At 38.2% G+C, this 22,160-nt stretch overlaps 2 protein-coding genes across 2 annotated transcripts; both read right to left on the bottom strand.

Moving 5' to 3' along the window:
- Nucleotides 1-101: 101 nt before the first annotated feature.
- LOC307256123 (uncharacterized protein) lies at nucleotides 102-10,179 on the bottom strand. The gene is made up of 14 exons (XM_080034999.1): nucleotides 9,788-10,179; nucleotides 9,049-9,093; nucleotides 8,853-8,913; nucleotides 7,813-7,963; nucleotides 7,288-7,384; nucleotides 6,951-7,207; nucleotides 6,407-6,669; nucleotides 3,895-4,220; nucleotides 3,580-3,624; nucleotides 3,360-3,420; nucleotides 2,374-2,524; nucleotides 1,520-1,616; nucleotides 1,185-1,441; nucleotides 102-943 (listed from the first exon to the last, which is right to left on the bottom strand). Exons 1-14 carry the CDS (start codon nucleotides 10,074-10,076, stop codon nucleotides 680-682), a joined length of 2,364 nt encoding a protein of 787 aa, XP_079891125.1. The 5' UTR covers nucleotides 10,077-10,179; the 3' UTR covers nucleotides 102-679.
- A 6,207-nt stretch (nucleotides 10,180-16,386) lies between these two features.
- LOC307260941 (arrestin domain-containing protein 3-like) lies at nucleotides 16,387-20,675 on the bottom strand. The gene is made up of 6 exons (XM_080041336.1): nucleotides 20,201-20,675; nucleotides 20,031-20,097; nucleotides 19,645-19,792; nucleotides 18,870-18,972; nucleotides 18,507-18,772; nucleotides 16,387-17,917 (listed from the first exon to the last, which is right to left on the bottom strand). The coding sequence occupies exons 1-6, from the start codon at nucleotides 20,457-20,459 to the stop codon at nucleotides 17,819-17,821; spliced, it is 942 nt and encodes a 313-aa protein (XP_079897462.1). The 5' UTR covers nucleotides 20,460-20,675; the 3' UTR covers nucleotides 16,387-17,818.
- Nucleotides 20,676-22,160: the final 1,485 nt, after the last annotated feature.

Here is a 22,160-nt window from a genome sequence, read left to right on the forward strand (position 1 = left end):
CTTGTGGTTACATATCTAACATGGTCAATAATGCAATTTAAATACAAAGCTAGTCACTTGCATACCACACAAATAAAAAGTTCCTTAAAGCGTGGTAAATGTACAAGACACATTTAATAGAGAACCTAACATCCTAATCAAGAGAACTTTGGCCACACAAGCACAAACATCAAAGAGAAGGATTTTGTAATGGAACATTTTCCCATTTTAAATAACCACAACATATGGGTCATACATTGCTTATGTTCCAAGAGATCTTTTTTTACATCTCAAAGTTAAGTTACATAAGTAGACGACAGAATAATCTTAAGGTTTTAATCTGGATATGTTCTTCGACACTATTTATTTTACAGGTTATTTTGGAAATGATAGGACCAATACTTAGGCTAATGTACTGCATATACTGTATACAAAAGAGCTACTGACCATAACGGGATAGTGGCAGCTTCAAGCAAAAAGAGGTTTCCTCTGACTAGAATGATTTGAAAGAAAGTCTTACTTCAAGGAAGAAAATGCCCTCTAGCACAAGATAATTATGGCTTTTAATCTTTTTGATTGATATAACATATGAAAATATATTGTAGCTGTAATTAAAATCAAATACATATATAAAATAGAAAAAACATTGTATATAATCATGTTTCATAGTAGGGAACACTTGTCCTAAGTACCCTCACAGTCAGTGGTATTTATTGCCAAAGTCAGTCATAGGAGGGTACATTCCATGTGCCCCATAGGGGGGTGGGGGAGCCAGGGGTTGGGATGGAGCTAATGGTTGTGCTGGTGCAAAGCCCCATGCTGGTGGGTTTGTGTTCCCAAAGGGTTCCAATCCAAAGCCATAGGCAGCAGGTGGTGGTGCCACAGCAGGAACCTGAAAGGCCGGCAGGATGACTATGTGCAGTTTGACCTCTGGGTCTGAAGCATATTTGACATCCAGGTAGACCTGCGGAAAACATTTTATTGTGTATTCAATATCACCAACATCATTCTATTAAAAGTACAGTCACAATTATTATTAACAACCTGTGTGAATCATCACCAAATGTGTATTGGTGTTATGAGTTAGATTACCTATCCTCTCATCAGCACTATGAGATAAATGTATTGATTTGAGATGATAGGCTAAAGGAAAAGATCTTCAGGGGACATATTTGTGTGCACACTGTAGTCATATAAAGGCTTACCCTGAGTCTGTACTCCACTTTGATGATGCTGCAGCTGAGAATGGAGGGCTCTGCATCATGTGGGATGGTGATGACTCTTGTGATGTTCTGGTTTGTAGAAGGAGGGATGGGCTCTCCCACTTCTTTTAAGAGGTCTTTAGTAGAGACTCTTCGTTTTCCTCTTGCAAAGAAGCTGTGCTTTCTGTACACACAGTACTTGGGCTTGATCTCACGAGAGGAATTGTTCTGAATTTGAGCCAGTACCTTTAATCCCTCTCCTGCAAGACGGACCAGAAATGTCAAACATAACCCTTGGTATGAGACTAACGTGTCAATAACACTTTGATTGTTCTCACCTTGGAAGAAACCTGTTTTTTCAAGATTCACATCCATGGCGACTGTTCCTGAACTGAAGAATTTCAATTTCTTATCCTTAGACTCGTGCAGTGGAGCCTGAAAGAAGACCAACTGAATTAATCCAATATACTTCAACAACATCAGAAAAAAACAGTGAACCTACAAGCATTTATTCGAGTGTCTCACATGTCAAAGTCCAACTGCTGTGCTAATTGAGCCAATTCAACAGGTGTTCCGCTTACCATTGCAGAATACCTCTACTAGGGACACAACAAATCATGCAAGCCTTTTAAATGTCAGTGTATAGCATAAAACAGTTTTTTCACCAGCAACATTGAGCAAGTTGACATTTAAAAAAACGATTTTGGCAAATTATGAATCGATTCAAAATCGCAGGAGATAGGAATCGCAATTTTTACTGTGTTGATTTTTTGAGCACCTCTACTGCTTAGAACTAAAATAATGTGGTTCTTAACAGTGTTTTGGGGAGATAAGTGATATAAACTGGCCACTACTGACAAGTTTCTTTTGGATTTTAAAGTACAAATACTTGGTGATACAGAATGAAAGGACTAATGCATATGATTGATGTCTATCTAAGTCCATAATGGTCCCCCAAACACTGATGTCCCATGTAAAAGAGGCATACATTAAATGAACAATGTAAAAATAAAAATAAAAACCTTTTATCTCAAAAAACCTGTTGCAAATATCCCACATCCAGCCAGCCCAGGCTCCACCCACCAAAGCAGTAAACCTTGGGTCAACACTGCACCTCCTTGTAGAAGCCTTGGACTTTTGTCTTTTCTGCCCTGTTGGCATGACAGGAATGAAGATAAAACTCAGCACATACCATTAGCCCAGGGTCACTGCTAAAATCTTCCTTTGTCACAAAGTTGATCTTGGTCGAATCCTTCTTGTTCATCCTCATGGATCTGCTCAGAATGGCTTCCAGCGAGTACACGATTTTACCAACGGAGCCCTTAAAGGAGGAGGGCATGTTCCTAAAGCACAACAGAAGAAGATCATGAAAAATTGACAAGATATATTTTTTATGTTTTTTCACCACTAGATGCCCCTAAATATTCAGATATTATACACTTTAAATGCATCTTTAAATGCATTGCACATAAAAGGAAAGTATCATATAGTCACCCTCTTAAAATAATGGCCTAAGTCACTTTTTGGCCAAAATGTTTTTTTTGCTTAAATCAACTCCTTATGATGCTGGCCACCTCTGGTAAAATGGCCTAATTCCTCAGTTGAACAGATCATGTGATTTTACTTGACATAGGCCATTATACCATATTACCAGAATGTCAAGAGTGTGTTTTAGGCCATTTTATTTTGCCTAAGTCAAAATTTACTGTTAATTTTTTTTTCAAGGACATTTCACAAGTGTGTAAAATGGCTTAAGTCACAAGTTAAAACATTAATATAAAGGGTTTATTCCTATTATGTTACATAATTGACAGAAATTGTTATTACAATGTCAAGAGTCATCTTTTGACATAACCTGTTTGAGTGAAATTATTAATGAATATCATATATTCAATCTTTGGTTAAGTTGTTTGTGTTTCCTGAAAACACTGAAAAAATGACTTAGGCCATTATTTTAAGAGGGTGACGAATTATGGAAATTTGGAAAAACATTTTTTGTAACAATCTAACCATTAAAACTTATACTATTCTTAAAAAATAGAAACATAAAGAAAACTACAATTCCAAAGTCCACATTTGAACAATTAAGATACTTTTCAGAAGATAATATGCAAGTTCCATATGTTCAAGACTGGGGAGGATGATGACCTTTCCAAATCAAAATAGAACATTACTTACTGGGAAGGGATCTGAAAGGTGAATGGGTACACGTGGCATCCTGGCGCAACAACATTGCTGTCTGAAAAGCAACACATTGGAAAGCTATTGGTAAAGGCTTTAATGTTTAACCATCTATATTATTTGGTTAATCCTTACAGAGTTTGAACTCTCTGTACCGTTTAACTGTCGCCCTTATCTTGCATGGAATCAGGATGAAATAGAATGTTCTACAACTTACACGTTTCTCCATTCTGCGTTGCCAGCAGTCGGTGTGTGTCATCTTCTAAAGATCACATAAAAAATATTTTAAAATAAAAATTCAAACACATTCGGCAAATTTGGGAAAAACTTCTGAATAGTCAGGGAGGGGACCTGGACATTTCTTTATAGGTCCATGACATAACTCCGCAAAATACACCGCACACGCGCTCTAAGGACTTATAAAACTCACACGATGTTTTTAAGAAGAAAAGTTTAACGTCTAAGTCTCCTCCCGGGCTTCGTAGCAGCCAATCCATCGTCTACACGTTGGTTTTTAAATTGCCAAACTTACCTTTGAGGTTTGACGTGTCTCGAACAAAGTAATGTTTTATGCTAAAGTACTTGTCCTTGGCGTGGTACACCACAGTTGTTTGGCCGTGCCTTTCGGTCCACAGGACTTCGGCTTTCCCCTTGAATTTAATTGCAAATGATTCTATCTGACAGTCTTTTGCCACTTCCAGCGTCACCTGGCCCGAGACATAGTCGCCATTGGTGAAAGTGTTTTCCTTGTTAGCGGCGGGGTTATAGTTGACTGTGAGGTTCTTTACGGTGCTCGACATGGCTACATTATAAGAGCAGACAAGTCTCAGCCCAACCGTTACCAAAAAGGTCCATTGCCTTGACTCCGGTGGGTGTGTTTATCCCTGAGTAGTAGCATATCCTATTTCTCCCTGCGTTCCAATACCCACACGTCCCTACTATTTAGTATGCCAGAAAAAGATTTAGGATGTCCCAATAGGCCTACATGCACGTCAATTGTAGTATGCTGAAAATACATAAATGCCCCACTAACTCCAAAAGCATTTTGGAGTAGCCTATTAGTCTTTATTCTTGACATGTCTCGACATAATGAAAATAAAACTTCCTTATTTGATTTTTGTTTTCTCTCCTGTGGCCCCAGTCTGGGTCTATTTCTTGAGAACAGCCTATGTTTTTAACGTCAGCTTGCATAGTTGGTGTGGCATTACTGCCATCTTCTGGAGTTAATTAGTCTCAGAGGCCTATTTCCTACAATAACATCCCACCCTGTCCTTACCACCCAGACTCTTGTCTGCCATGTTACCCTGATCATTTCCTTCCCTCCATCATGTTCTTTCTTCCTGAAATGTCCAGCAGTTAACAGGTTGGTTAGATTGTAGGCTACATCTTCTATCATTTCTGGAACCTGACAATGCTCACAAAGTAGGCCTAGACCTAAAGGTGAATGCTATAATGTGGAGAATCCCACTCAGGTTATCGGTCGATAGGCCTTTTCTTAGACTGCTCCTCTTATACAGTCTACGTATAGTCTGCACATTAGGCCTGTCCCTACTGCCTCCTCTTTTATAATCCGTCCCCTATTTCTCTCTGTGCACTCTTATCTTGTACGCTAGATTCACTTTTCTTTCTTTTTATCTCCTGATCCCTGTGCTGCTGTTGCATTTTATTAATTTTCATCAATGCTATACTTCTTTCACTCTTATTTTGAAGTGTAAATTGGGGTGTCTAGGCCTATGGTTTCTTTTTATGACTGCTGCATATTTGGCTAGTTTTGTCCACTCTCGCATACCCCATAATGTCCATGTGCACAAGAACCCAAATGAGTGTGACCACAGTGTTTTGGTTAATAACTCATGATTGTATTTTACATTATAACAGTAGGTCTTTGCTTTAACTGGATCCTGAAGCAGATTCTGAGTCACTACAGATACGAGCTCCGATTGACGTGTGGTTTGGTCAACTTGTTCTAAAGCCATCTAAATGGTGTACAATTCAAGGCTGGTGTCTGTTTGTATATTGCAACTCTGAAAACAGAAACAGGTTTTTCTGGTAGCCTACCTAAACAGGGGTTTTTGAGTACATCGCCATTTAGTGGCAGAAGTCTGGTCCATAATCTCCAGTTTATTTTCTCCTCCACCCATCATTCATAACATTATTCCTTGCTCATTGAAATGAATCCTGTTAAGACACACCCCCATCGTATTCTCTGTCTTATGTCTTGTGGTTAAATTTAGAAAAAAATTAACAATTCCATTTAAATACAAATCTAGTCACTTGCACACGCTGCATACCACACCACACAAATAAAATGGTAGGGTTACAAGGCACCTTTAATAAACAACATCACATTATATTCAGAGGATCAGACTTTAGCCACATGAGTACAAACAACACAGAAGGATTTCTGTTATGGAACATTTTCCAATTTCCATTAAGCACAACATACACGAAATACAGAAACTGAGTCTATTTATTTGGGACAGATTTGTCAAGTTGACAGAAGAGCTGTTTGACTGTATTTTCAGCTTTAGTTTTACAACAGTTTTTAACATCTCAGAAAGTTAAGTTACATGCAGAGGAGGCCAGAATTATCTGACGTTTTACATCAAAATACTCCTCTTTGCCACTATTTGTTATACAGGTTATTTTGGAAACGATACACCACATGTTTGTGGTCCAATACGTATCAGTAGTCTTTCTCTCTCTCTCTCTCTCTCTCTCTCTCCTCTCTAGCACAAGATAATGATAGCATTTCATCTTTTTTTGAGAAATATAACAGACAGAAATATATATTAGCTGTAACTAAATCATATTTATTATATATAAAACAGACAAATTAAGCCATTGTATAGTAATAAGTAGCCCGTTTTGCAGCATTACGCACTTGTTTTTGTGTGTAGAATCTAACACAATTTAACATCAATGCAATTGCAGTACTTTAGGTTGTCTATTCGATAGAAGCAGTAGGCCTAACCCTTATTGAATTTTCCATCCCTTTATTTAATTTCCCTCAAATGTGCTAATAAGTACCTTCACAGTCCCGTCACTGGTATGTATTGCTGAAATCTGACAAAGGAGGGTACATTCCATGTGCCCCATAGGGGGGTGGGGGAGCCAGGGGTTGGGATGGAGCTAATGGTTGTGCTGGTGCAAAGCCCCATGGTGGTGGGTTTGTGTTCCCAAAGGGTTCCAATCCAAAGCCATAGGCAGCAGGTGGTGGTGCCACAGCAGGAACCTGAAAGGCCGGCAGGATGACTATGTGCAGTTTGACCTCTGGGTCTGAAGCATATTTGACATCCAGGTAGACCTGTGGAAAATGTTGTTAATTTTTTTATTGTTGTATTTTTGTTTCTTCAATATCACAAGAATCATCATACTATATCATGTACAGTCACAATTATTCTTAACAAACGGTGTGCATCACCAAACGTTCATTGGTGTTATGACTTAGATTACCTATCCTTTCATCAGCACTTTGAAACCAGTATTTCCAAAAGATTAATCTCGATCAGAATAATTCTGATAAAATTAAATCTCAAAATTGGGACATGATATTTTTGTGCACACTGTAGTCATATAAAGGCTTACCCTGAGTCTGTACTCGACTTTGATGATGCTGCAGTTGAGAATGGAGGGCTCTGCATCATGTGGGATGGCAAGGACTGTTGTGATGTTCTGGTTTGTAGAAGAAGGGATGGGCTCTCCCACTTCTTTTAAGAGGTCTGTTGTATTGACTCTTCGTTTTCCTCTTGCAAAGAAGACGTGCTTTCTGTACACACAGTACTTGGGCTTGATCTCACGAGAGGAATTGTTCTGAATTTGAGCCAGAACCTTTAATCCCTCACCTGCAAGACAGACCAGAAATGTGAATAACAACCTTTGGTAGTATAATACTAAGTGTCAATAACAGTTTGATTGTTCTCACCTTGGAAGAAACCTGTTTTGTCAAGATTCACATCCATGGCGACTTTTCCTGAGCTGAAACCTTTCAATTTCTTATCCTTAGACTCGTGCAGTGGTGTCTGAAAGAAGAAAAATGTAATTAATGTAATATACTTCAACAAGATCAGAAGAAAACCAGTGAACATATTAGTTGTATTATGATGTCTTAAAAGTCAAATTCCAAATGTTGCCAATTTAACTTTTGGTTGTCCTGATCATCAATTAATAATATGTTTACTAAAAATGCAAAAGAAAAATTCAGTTTCAATTTCAGTGTATGGCCTAAAATCGTTGTTTTCGCCAGCAACATCGAACATGTTGTGTCATGTGCATTTAAAAAGCTGTTATTATACAGTGTGGTTTTCTAAATGTAAGGATCTGCAAGTCCATTGCTCCATACACCCACACATGTCATTAAGAAGGGCTGGATTTTAGTCATTCACCAACCCAGGTGGGTATTTTCTACCTTGTTTGAATGACAGGAATAATGATAAAACTCAGCACATACCATTAGCCCAGTGCCACTGCTAAGGTCTGCCTTTGACACAAAGTTGATCTTGGTGGAATCATTTTGGTCCATCCTCATTGATCTGCCCAGCTTGGCCTCCAGCGAGTACACAATTTTACCAACGGAGCCCTTAAAGGAGGAGGGCATGTTCCTAAAGCACAACAGCAGAAGAACATGGGAAATTGACTGGGGTTTTTAATTTATTTATTTGTATGCATTGCACATTCAAGATAAACTGATAATAATACTAATAGTACACTATTTCCAAGACTGGAGAGGATGACGGTCTTTCCAAATCAATATAGAACACTTATTAGAACTAGAAATGCAATTCCTGAAGAAATTGCGGTGTGAATACTGATGCTGCTGAAGCTGATGCTTCACTGCTAAATGTTGATGAATTTCAAAGGATGAATATATCTGTATGAAAAGAATAGTTGAATAATACAATGTATTTCCAATGCATTTTCAATGGGAAAAATGTTGTCTTATAAACATAAAATAGTGAATTACTTATTAAAATGTTCTCCTGAACAAGACAGACATTTTACAGTTTATACGATGAAGTATGAACGAGTAGGAGGAATCATAATTTTGTCTGAAAAATGTATTTAATAAAAAGTTGAATATCTTTGGAGTTATGAATTTTATGAACATTCTTTATTGAATATTTAATATCCTGAATGAGCTGGACATTGTGAATGTTCAATGAAGTGTGTCGAATGAAGTATGAATGAGAAGAAGCGATTTGATTTTTTTCCATAAAACGTTGAAGAAATTATGAAATTATAATTTTTTTTTCAAAGTGTTGAATTGGTCCCAGCATGTCCTTGAAGAGCTGAACATTTTGATATTTGAATGAAGTTTGAAGTATGTTGAAGTTATTGAAGTCCAAAATAATGGCGGAATAATAATAATAATAATAATAATAATAATAATAATAATAATAATAATAATAATAATAATAATAATAATAATAATAATAATAATAATAATAAGCATTCACAGCATTGCATGCAGAAAGCTGAATTATTACTTACTGGGAAGGGATCTGAAAGGTGAATGGGTAAACATGGCATCCTGGAGCAACGACACCGCTGTCTGAAAAGAAACAGGAAATTGGAAAGCTATTGGTGAAAAAAGAGGATATTTAAACTTCCGTATTTTGTAAAAGGTTTTAACCGTCACCTCTACGATGCAAGGAAACAAGCTGAGATAGAGTTGTGAAATACTTACAAATTTCCCCATTCTGTGATGCCAGCAGTTTGTGTTTGTCGTCTGCTAAAGATAAAAATCAGCACACTGAATTGTCACTTGGAGCTTCCACTCTAATTGAAATTAAAATCTTGACAAAATTGGAATTTTAAACACGTATCACCCTTAAATACATCTATGTGTTCCCCATCATCCACACAATAAAACAAGTCAGTAAATGCAGTTCATCCCAGAGAGCAGCAGTAACAGGTCTGACCAGTCAGCTCTTAAAGGTGCACATGCAGTTTCAGGGAATGGGGGATCGTTTTACATTTGCACAGAATTTGTTTTTTTGGTAAAAAAATGAAAATGGAAAAAAATATGTTTTACTCGAAATGTCATTCTTAGTATTGAATAACTATATCATCATGAATCAGTAAATATGATTTTGAAGAACCTGGAACCAAAAGTGAGAATATGTTTGTAAACCAAACTGCTGCTGTAAACAACAACAACAGTGAAGCAGTAACTTTTTCAGGGAGGTTTCTTATTTCAAACAGTGTTCCAGGGATCCAATTTTCCTGTGAGGAAAGTTTGTTTATTCAGTTATGAGTATATGCCTTAGAAAATGTTCGCTTGCCTGACACCCAAAGTTACATAGTGCACCTTCAAGGCAGAAGTTGTTTTGTTGTCGTTCTGCATAATAAAAAAATAAAATAAAAACTTCTAAACAGGACCCAATCCATCTTCAACACTTTGGTATTTAATATTACTCGCTTACCTTTGAGGTTTTTGTCTCGAATGAAGTAATGTTTCATGCTGCAGTACTTCTCCTTGGAGTGGTACACCTCATGAGTAGGCGTACTTTGATGTTGATGTTGATGTTGATTGTGGCTCTCGGTCCACCTGACTTCGGCTTTCCCCTTGAATTTAATGGACAGGGAGTCTATCTGGCAGTCTTTAGCCAATTCCAGCGTCACCTGGCCCGAGAGGCAGTCGCCATTGGTGAAAGTGTTTCTCTCGTTAACGGGGTTATAGGTGACTTTGATGCTCTTTACGGTGGTCGACATGATGAGTAGTTTACACGAAAAAAAAAAACGTCCCCGACGGTGACACGACGCAAAGTGGAGCCAACACAGGGCAGGTACAGACAAATTAGGTTTGACTTCCGCATCAGGTGTGTCCCAGTCTTCAGGGGGAGCCTGGTTCATGTCATAATCCATTCTACTTATTCATTGGTTGACTCATTCTAAGACACCTCCCATCTGTTTCTCTGTCTGTCTTGTTATTTTATCTACAGTATATGGTTGTTACATAGGCCTAGCCTTATATCTAAAAAGTGAATTAAACATGTATGCCTGCACATCTAGTTTCTGAAGCACATCTCTTTTGTTTCGGATTGCATGACTGAGTAGGCTACTGTGCTACATTACTGTACATGACTGTCAATTGTGTCAAAATAGTTGCCCTATACACACTGGCACATTTAAAACAAGCTAAAAAATAAACATATAGTTGGTGTTCTACAGGTATCATAATGTACAACAATGAACAGTATTCATACTGTACATTGTTGTAAATAAAATATCAGTATGAGTCAATGCAGGGTTTCAAAAGTACTATAATCATAACCAGCTTGTGACTCATTTGGGTTTTATTTTCCAGTGTAAAGAACATACACATGTCCAATGTTCAGGCTTGTTGATAACAAGTTGGTGCTATGCTATGATATAGCTTGATGATCTCTTGGGTTGAGTGATTTATACAGAATTCAAGCAATATTTCATAACGATTATTAATGAGTAGTTTATGGATCCACATGTCAGACTCCATTTTTAGAAATCCATCTGTCACAAATTTATCATAGTTTCAAACTAATAGTTGGTCTATTAAGTTTGACTTAGAAAGAATATGGAAAGATTGATATACACATTTTCTGTTTGTGGTATTTAGTCCAGGCATTATATAACCTGACCTCTCAAAAATTGCAACAGAAACCATTCCAACTGTTTTTGACTCATGAATATGTAATAAATAACATACTAAAAGTCTTAAGGAATCCAAGTGGTGGAAAGTTATTTTCTAAGGGGTTTCTTAACCATACCTTTATGTCAATTTTCGGCTTCCTAAAGTACTGTTTTATGGTAGAGGGGATATGTGCAAAATTGTTAACCTTTTCAGAAAAGCTTGAAACTTGGTACACTTATACAGTTTGGGGCTCTGAACATTTTCAGATATTAAGCCATTGCAAAATCGAATCATGGTTGCCATGGCGACCATTTTACTTTCCGCCATAGCCTAATTATGCATTTTTCATCATAACTCCTGAACCAAACATAATACCACATAACTAGTGATGTCTAACCCTATGTTTTCATGGTCAGGGATTACTATGATACCACACAACATCAGAAACAGTTAAGGTTGGGCGCCCTTAGCTCAGTTGGTAGGGCATCCCCCCGGGCCGGGCCCAGCAGCAGATCCGGGTTCGATTCCCGCCCGCGTTCGTTCTCTGCATGTCACTCCCCTCTCTGCCCCATTTCACCTCTGTCTCTCTGCACTATCAATAAAGCATAACAATGCCCAAAAATATCTTAAAAAAAACAAAAAACAAAACAGTTAAGGTCAATAGTTAAGGGTGAATCCAAGGTTTTTCCGAAAATATAAGCCCAGAATCCAAAAACATCGCTGTGACTTTACAATTGGGGCCTATGTTGCATAAACATTGTGTATCGAGTTTTAATTGTGTTCTCTAACAAAGACATAGGCTTAAATGTATGTAAAATACTATAACAATATAAAAAAAACACAAATATTTGTGAATGCTAAACTGGCACAAATTAACATAAATTGTTGCACTGATAAACATACATTTTAATATGAAAGTATTTTGGTGCACAGAAGAACTACTAATCCAAAGTGCAGCCAGAGCAGTACTAATGCAATGTGAAAGGGGTAAATCAATGCATACCATGACTATGCATTGCCCTCTGACCCCCTCTGGAGTGTGGTAACTTGAGAGAGGATATGTGAAAAGACATATTTCAATGTAGCCTTTTGTAATTGACTAATAAAAAAACCTCAACTTAGTATTCAGATCGACTTTTACGTTTATTTAATAGTTGTATGAAGCATTGGAGCAAGTTTTCTCAAACATAGTCTGGTTTTCCTCATCATCTTCCTCATCATCATCTCCAACCTGAGATGGAGCCCCCCCCCCTTTACCCATGCTTTACTCGTATCAATGCGTGTGAGTGCGCTCATCTCTCAATAAACACATACATGTATTTGTAGAGAGAATAACTATCTTATCAACCAGGGATTTGCAGGGACAGTTGGGGGAGCAAGGGCTTATTATTTTACAATAGTAGCACGTACATTTCTGATTAGCCCAGCATACCTACCAATTTATTTTGAATACCCACTCACACAATTGTTTAACAGATCAGCAGATCTCTACAAAATAATCAGTTCACACAGAGACATTGTTCTTCTTTAGTATCCACTAAAGCAATCTAAAAGTTTTTTCACAATTTGCACGTTTTCTATGCTACTAGTTTCTGGTATAAGATACATTTACACTAATTGACTGCACCAAATATTGCACTCTTTTGTATTTCTGCACATGACAATAAATAATTTGAAATATTTTGGTGGTATTGTTGAAATAAATAACGCTTAAAAATTAACATCAACAACAAATTCTTCACACAAAAAAGAAAAAAAAGGCGGTTCTCTACATGAATAACCAAACCAACCTACCCTTCAAAACTATAAAGTTGGCCTATATTTGGTTGCAACATTTAGGCTTAGTTCATTCTGCTCTCATCACTGTAAAATTACTGAAAACATTACTGAAATCATTACAAAAAAGTTCTTAATCTTTGAACACAAATCTGTTCCTTCAGTTATTTCCAACTTCTTTGTGCCTTGTATCTTTCTTTGCATTAAGAACTTTTTAAGGTCTATTTTCATTTTTTATTTTTAGAAACAATACAGAAAGCAGGATCTTGGTGGTTACAATGATTAAAACAGGATGATGCTGCTCGTCAGCTTCATTGTGGTATCACTCGGCTGGTTGGTCAATTGGCCAGGTTTCTGAAAAACTGGTCAGACCTGGCTGGCCGTGTCAACCTGAAGACTTATGTCAAAGCCTTTAGAAGTTATAGTCCCCAAAGGGAAATTCTTTTTCACAAAAATTTACTTTATGGGAATAGATCATTTAAACCTGTTTGTAGACTCAGGACAATGACAGAGTAACTAGCCTGTCCTGTTTATAAGAATGTAGAAGAACTACAAAAGGTACCCAACCTGTTTTTTTCATGGGGTCCAAATACTTTTCACAACCACACCCAGACACAAGTAGCTTTTCTACTGCTTTTTAAATGGCCTTAAGCGGAGCCGCGGCTCTGTGTAAACACCCAACTTTGAATAGATATTGACATACATATCTAAAAATCTTAAAATAAAGGTTATCTAGGTAGGTTCTTGGCTTCCAAAGACCATGGGCCCCCCAAGTGGCTGGGCCCTAGAAAGCTTTCACACTTTCTACCCCTTATGGGCGGCCCTGTCTGCACATACTGTAGATGTGAGCTGATTTTGTGTAGAGATTATGCCCTGATACTGCCATGAAAGGAAGCATTTCTGATATTGTTTCAAGGTGAAGTTCCCAATTCTCAGAAACTTGCAAAATACGTCTACCAATGGATTTTAAGGATTCAGTTTTGCATTTGAGAAGTCATCTTATTCTGAGAATCACATCAGAATGGCAATCCTTCTCTGCAGACATCGTCTATCAGCTTTGCATATATTGCAGCAACTTAATTGACACCAGAGTTTTATAAACGATCTCCAGCAGGTATCATCTGCTGATGACATCTCTTCATCATAGTATTTTGGATCTCCTTGCAGCTAATGGGGAGTTACAACAAGTGCATCAGGCAGAATCAGGCAATTAAGGACTCGTTCAATGCAAATCCCATCCAAACATCTTCCCTGTCATAATGTGCACAACGGCTGCATAGAAAATCATTATCACTTCCTCTTCCCAGCATCAACCATAACATGCCCAATGGACCCCAACAACTAATATCAGTGTGGAAGCCCCCAAGTCACTAACCTCTGGCTCAGCTGCTTTCATAAGAAAATGCCTTCCACCAGTGGTTGATACAATTTGATGATTGGGGTGGAATTGTGGCAGTGGGCATGTTCACAAAGGAACTTACATGCGGAGTAGATGCATAGGGTCACTACGTCTCATATCAACCAATGGGGTAAACACAAAGGATGTTTACCCCGGGTGATTGCCATGCTGTGCAAATTGCATCATACTAGACCATGCTGGCCTTTGTGAGACAACCAGGATGGCAGTTTTCCATATGAGTTCCAGGTCTGCTGTCGGGTCATATGGTTCTGATCTCTCTCTCTAACTAATAAAGGCAAAAATTACCCAAAAATAACTTGACATTGTTATCTTGAAAACGTTTAATACATTTATGGCAAGAAAATTAAATCAAATTAATATTATGACTTCATAGTTAATCATTTATTTGCACATGCATTGTACCATATCTCTTGTTAAACAAAGTTGTCGGTTGATATGGACAGTAATGAACGATTTGTGTGGATATCAGAAAAGAATGTATAAATAAAAAATAATTAACATTGGATTCACCCTTAACTATTGACCTTAACTGTTTCTGATGCTGTGTGGTATCATAGTAATCCCTGACCATGAAAACATAGGGTTAGACATCACTAGTTGTGTGGTATTATGTTTGGTTCAGGAGTTATGATGAAAAATGCATAATTAGGCTATGGGAAAGTAAAATGGTCTCCATGGCAACCATGATTCAATTTTGCAATGGCTTAATATCTGAAAATGTTCAGAGCCCCAAACTGTATAAGTGTACCAAGTTTCAAGCTTTTCTGAAAAGGTTAACAATTTTGCACATATCCCCTCTACCATAAAACAGTACTTTAGGAAGCCGAAAATTGACATAAAGGTATGGTTAAGAAACCCCTTAGAAAATAACTTTCCACCACTTGGATTCCTTAAGACTTTTAGTATGTTATTAATTACATATTCATGAGTCAAAAACAGTTGAAATGGTTTCTGTTGCAATTTTTGAGAGGTCCACCCATATTTTCTCACAAAATGCCTGTACTAGTTATGTGACGCAGTCAAATCTTTCCAGCAAACAGGAGCTTATTATTATTATTCATGACACTTACCATAATTGTAAATATTTTAGAAAAGAACAATCCTTGCAATGTCGGCATTTGTGAAATTTGCCTGGATAACATTAAGCAAAGAGTAGTAGCGGTATACTGGATAGTTCCTAACAGGTTTGTTATACTGCCAATTCAAAACGATAGCCCTGAGTTTATAGGATTTTCCATGGAAACCAGTCAAGCACCAGAAAAACCGGTCCCTTAGGATGGAGGTGAGGCAGAGGGCCCTGAGGCTGTTGGGTGCTTCGGGGTCTTAAGCAAACTTGACATCCAGGTAAATCAATGGTAGTCATAGTCAGCGTTTTTTAGAATGCAGCCCTGTCGAAATGTTTTTGGGAAGACTGGGTGCTCCTCCTGAGGCTATTCTCTACTGCTTTGACCATGTTGCAATTTACAGATTTAACGTTTTTATGGACAAGCAATGCAAACTGCTTCTACTGCACAAAATGGGTGAAAAATAATACCCTCATTCATTACCAACATTATTTTAGGTATGGCCGAGTGTTCATTTGGTTTAAATCTATTAATTTAATCTTTTTAAGATAGTACCGGTATGTAAGTTTTGTTGCCCCCTCTGAGTAATTACAACAACACTGTCGGCACATCTACATCTACGTCAAGGTGTATAAATCGGTTTCATAGTTTATAATAAAAAAAAATTCTATATGAAAATGAGCAGCCTGAGATGATGTTAAACAAATAAAATAAAATTTGAATCAGATAATACCAACAGCCAGCCATCTGAAGTTGGTGAATATTAACAAAGTGGCTCTAATTGAGTGAGCCCCAGCTGAATGGCAAAGAAGAGATGGCTTTCCTGCAGGAAACTGAGCTGATGGTGTTCACAATTATGCATAATTAGGCTTAAAAGACAATGAATTCAGGTAGCATGGTAGCTACTTGCTGGGTTTTCTACAATGAACGGAGCAAAAAGAGCAAAAAGTTGGTTTAGCTGTTTGCATGGTCATCATCATCATTATCGCACATGTACCTTTACAGCTCCCACACTTTTAATTTAGTAAGTGTATAGAGAAAAACACATCACTACAAGGTGTTTACAACGTTGTGTATTTGACAATTTGACATGCAAATAAAACATATACAATAAAAATATATCCTTAAAGCTAGAGTTGATAATTTTTTCACTGTAATATTTGGCAAAACTGTCATAATAGCCATTCAGCTATATGTAGGTGAAGTGGTCTGAAAATATTTTTTCATCACTTTGCTCCCCCCTGCCTCTGTGTGCTGCCCCCAAAAATTGCCACCGCTCATGTTAATTTTGACCAATCAGAGCGAGGCTCAGATTCTCCGTTCTTATTGGCTGTGGGACTGTCCGTTCACTTGGCAACGACGTTGATGTGTCAGTTGGGTGAGCGTTCACGACCCTAGCAGTCTGACACTACTATTTGGCCCTACTACGGCGGACAGCGAATAGCAATGTCTTCACCAACAAACTATCTATACTATACTATCTATGCAACAAACCCTCAATTTACCATTCCCCGGATACCAACAACACTAGCTGCGTAGGTGCGTTGGGCGCTTTGAACCATTTTTGACACAAAATGATGAAGCGCCAAATTAGGAGCAACATGAACGCGCATAGCTGTCGTTCGGAGGGAGGAGCTACAGCAGGTAGAGCGTTGGGAAAACAGCCGTTGGAATCCCAACGGCTGAAACTCTCAACTGCAGCTTTAATGTCTTCTCCAATGACATTTACGCAACATCAATGTAGGTTATCGAGCTTTTTCAGGACTATAAGAGGCAATCCCTAAAAGATTCCGATGGACAGAACAATACTATTTGGTAACTATTTGGTAACAGCAGACATATCTTAGCTCCCATCAATCTACTCAATCAAACAATGAAACAGAACAGTCTGCCTATAGATGTCTGCAATAATCTATAGTCAACAGTACAGAGAAAAACACACACACGCACATGCACACACACAGACATTGGGAAAAAGGCTTTTTGTCCTTGGCTTGCATTTAATATACTGTATAGTAACTGTATATACAAAGCACTAAGGTGTACAAACTTTTAAGGTTGGAATAACAACTCTTACCAATACTTTGATATGCTGACATAGACGCAATTGTTTCTTACAACAATTTCCAATAGATCATGTAAAAAAAATAAACAATAAAAAAACGGTTGTCATGTAAAAGATATAATCCCATTCTGTATGATTGAAATGTAATCTTTGGACCAAAAAGGCACACAGGTTTTAAAAGCCAACAAATCCCACGTGAAAACATGAAGGATGATACAAAGTAAGGCAAGAGAGGACAGTGCCTGCAGAGGTAAATATCAATACATGCAGTCATGTAAAAGAGGTTCGAACACAACCAGATAAAACAGATATACTATATCATTTGACAGTGGGAAGACTTGAGTTAGCTACCGGTGTCTGCCAAAAGCAACAAAAGAAAAGATCCATCTTTGAAAACTATAGAAAGAAATATATGCTCAACCACCAGTATAAAATAACATCATGTCAAGAAAAAGAAAAAAAAGCATTCCAGAGTTACATCATTATATACACTTTTGGAGCATCATAATATTCCCAGATTTACTCACAAATGGGCAGAGGAGTGTTTACAGGGGTGTAAGACAGGATGATGGGAAACAGCACTTGGATGCCGGGTGAGGCTCTTGTGCCAAAGTTCACCTGAAGGAGACACAAGATTTAAAAGGAACTTAAATTCATCATGAGGCTGAATTAAAGGACCAGTTAATAAACCGAGTTATGAGCAACTGAAAATCCAAACAGATGTCACAGATAGCATCAGGGTAAAATGTTTTTAAAATTAGCACAACAAAGCTCTGTGGGAGACCAAGGCTGCGTTTCCAATACCCATACTAGCTACTATTTTGTATGGTAGAAAAAAAGATTTAAGATGTCTACTACATCCGGCCGAGATGTTTAGTGTTTAAAACAGCATCCTATTTGGACGATTCTGACCCACAATCCAGTGTGCACCGGAAGTGACCTCACATCCACGGAGCATCCATATGAAAACAAACGGGGATGCAACGGATATGAAAGCAAGAGGCAAGATCAAGGCGCAATATTATGATGAAATAAATAAGTAAAAGTATGTCCCAAGTGTATGCCTACTGCATCCTAACTAGACTCTTTTTATGGCCAGATGTAGTATGTAGAATACATAGATTTGGAACACAGGGCCAGTGAATGATTTATTTCAGAAAGCTGTAGCTTTTCACTGTCATAAATCAGTGTGCCTTTTGGTACCAACCTCAATGACATAAGTGACATTCAGGATGCTGCAGTTATCGATGGTGGGCGGTGCGGTCGGGGGAATAGTGAGCATGATCTCGGCGTGCTTGCAAGGGGTGCGAGCGGCGACGGGATCCCCGTTCACAGACCCCAAGTTTATGGGAACAATCCTTCTGGTGCCCCTGTTGTGGGTGTAATAGCTCTGGATCTGTTGCAGTTTGGCCTTTGGCGAAGCCACTCTGGACGAACCGTTACTAAAGTCACAAACTATTATCACAGTTTCGCCTGGGGAAAAAAAGGAAAAGATGCAGTGTTTGGATCTGGTTATTTCAATCCAAATCTTCAAAAGACGATTCACCATCAAAATGATTTGACATAGTACCTGGGAAGAAGACTTTCTTCTGTAAGGTGGCCGTCATTGTGATGCGACCCGAGACACAGCACAGGCAGCCCAACGTCGTGTCGATGGTTCCTGAGAGGGGAGCCTGCCACGAAACAAATCAGTGACAGAGGTGCAGTAATGGACACAAACATACATGATATATGAAGCTTGGAAAATAAGCGCTCAGGTAAACGCCAGTGCTAAAGATTTATTACCCACTATACTATCAGGAAATTATACACTCAGTGCACCAGTGAATTCCAGTCAAACGGGATCTTTAGAATGCCATGGGAAAATGGACTTCTCATATGAAATGGAAACTGACAAATTACATTTTAAAATGATTAATGTGTATCAGCAGTTAGTAGGCTACTACTTTAATTTCCTTAGTGCATTACATTGTAGGACAGGGGTGTCAATCAACAACTCACTTAATGAGGCCATATTTAGAAAAAAGGGTCCTGTGTGAAAATCTAGTAGTTTTTTAAGCCTGTATCGTTTCAGTGTTAAATGCTTCCATGTCCTGAATGCATGTGTTCAATGAATGAGCACAAAGCAAAACCTTGGGCTAAGCGTGCGCACGCATGCACACGCACGCAAGCACACACACACACACACACACACACACACACACACACACACACACACACACACACACACACACACACACACACACACACACACACACACACACACACACACACACACACACACACACACACACACGTAGTGACATGTGGTTAATTAGGGACCAGCATGGCCAGGGATCACTTACAAGCAGATGTGGCTGGTTGGCATCAATGCGGTTTACATAGGTGAACTCTGTCACATATTCCTTAGACAAATGCCAGGGTCTTTTGATGCCCACTGTCAAGGTGTATGATACTTTCCCACTAAGCCCAGTGAAGGATGAGGGGAAGTTTCTGCATTAAAAAAAATAGAAGAGAATAAATACGATGCTGATGCAGCTTTTTATTCAGGACACACAGGTTTTTCCAGGAAAACAACTATGAAATATGGCCGTTCAAATACCTAGTGTTAAGTATACGTGACACATGAGAGTTTTCTCCAACAGATACAAGCAAAATAAATAACACCCGAAACGGACTTTTATAACAGACCTGTCCTTGGAAATGGAACTAAAGTTCTGCTCATACTCACCCGTTCGGGAGCGGACACATAAATGGATACACGTGAGTACCAGGGGGGATTTCTGTCTCACCCGCGGCTATACAGAGGGGGAGACAAACCGAGTGACAGATCAATTAGGTCTACTGATCGCTTGTGATAGTGTCATGCGTTCATAAAGCACCGATAAGCGCATAGCCTACCACTGTTTTCTTGCAAGAGGAAGTTATTGAAGTTGAAGAATTCCAGTGTTGCCGAATGGTGTCTTCTATGTTTTCTTGATCCTGTTGACCAATGGACGTTCGCCTTTCCATTCACTATAATCTTTATCGACGTTATCTTCGTGGGCTTGATGATGTCAAAGGACGTCTGTCCCGATACGGTGTCGCCGCCGGAAAAAGTGCTGTCCGCATTCAAAGCATTGAAATTTACTTTGAAATTCTTTATTGGCTGCTGAAACATCGTTCCCGAGAACCTTTCTAGTTTACAAATAAATAGGCTAATCAAAACAAGCAGTTTAAATGTAGGCTAGGTCTACTTTTAGAACGGAAAATGCTTCCCAGCAAGAAGACAGGCCATCCGGTTAATGCGACGGGACAAAAAAGGACGTATTAAAGTATTAAATGGCCCAAAAAGTGACTTCTCAAACAAAAGCGCCAACCAAAACATTAGCACATAGCCTATCCGAGGACCCACCCTGATTGTAGGCGGTGCCAGTTCCCCTTGTCCGGTCCAGAATATGCAGAATGCGCTTCATATTGTAGCCTATGACTCGTGAAAATAATTTTTGCAATATTTTAATTTATTAGTTCTAAAAGGTTGCGAATTAAAATCTATGAAAAAACATTGCTGTCACTTCTTACCTTATTCTTTCGTATGCTAGACATTGCATCAGTTTGCGAGAAGCTGCAAGTTGACGGAATTTGCATTGAAGCACTCGGTTTGCATCTTACCACAAAAAATATTTAATGGTCAAATAAAGTGAACTGTTGCATTGTATTGCAGTTCAAATTTATTTCAGAAATAATATTGTTTCCTTGCATAGTTTATCATACTGGCCTATAAACTTGCAAACAAGATACAACCTAATTCTACTTAATTACCTAAAGCTCTCAGGTCGTCTGGGACAGGTCTACTTACAGCCCCCAGAGTTAGGACTAAACAAGGAGAAGCAGCTATCGGTTTTAATATAACAAATATCCTCAAATATAAGAAATGTATCACATTCGTCATTGTAGCTTGCTTTTGATTCATCTGATTACCTTAGAATATACTTCTCTTCAGTTGTTGGTATGCTTGGCAACGCTTGGGATTATTTACAGATACTGTATGTGTGTGTGTTTTTTTTTTCTTTTTTTTCTATGTGGGATAAGGGGGGAAATTGTTAAAATAAAACAAAATCACTATTGGCCTAAATCAGACAGTCTTTTGTTTGGTTGAACTAGCTCAGTAATCCACTAGATGGCATTACATACTTTATCCCGATGATGACTGACTATACAGAATTTACTGAAAGCACAACTTGTCATTTCCAACCCCTTTATCATATACTGTATTCTGCATGCAGGTATAAATCATTCCTAACATACTCCTGGAATAATCTTCACAGTGGCTTAGCAAACATAATATTTTTTAATGCTTAAAATGCCCTTTGATATATTTATAGTACACAATGCACCCACAAAATGGCTGATAATGACCCATTAAAACTGACAGCAAAATGCATATAAAAACCTCCTGGCACAAGTTATCATGACTTCATATCTGTTCTGCTGTCTTGCTCTATATTTCAGAAGGGAATAGACCTGACAGCAGTTTCCTTTTTAAAGTATGAGCTTTTCCTTTGGAGTGTAGTGAGGCACAGCATATTGTATGAATGACTCGTCAGAGATTGTGTTTGGGCTTTTACAGATGTATGGAAGCAGTGTATTGCTTACTTTACCAGGCTAGCCCCTTGGCGGTTCGAAAGGGGTACTACGTTACAATACACATAATATCCGCTGTCGGTACACCTGTTAAAAACTATTTTAGGCACTATTTCCATTACACCACTTCTAGCGCAAAGTGTGTTAAAACCTCCACCCCCATATTGTAGCCTATATTTTCAGTTCATATTAACTAAATGTTTATGAGTGGAACTTTACAAAGTCAAACGTTTGACAA

Source organism: Ammodytes marinus, assembly GCF_949987685.1.
Source record: "Ammodytes marinus genome assembly, chromosome: 2".
Lineage (NCBI taxonomy): Eukaryota > Metazoa > Chordata > Actinopteri > Uranoscopiformes > Ammodytidae > Ammodytes > Ammodytes marinus.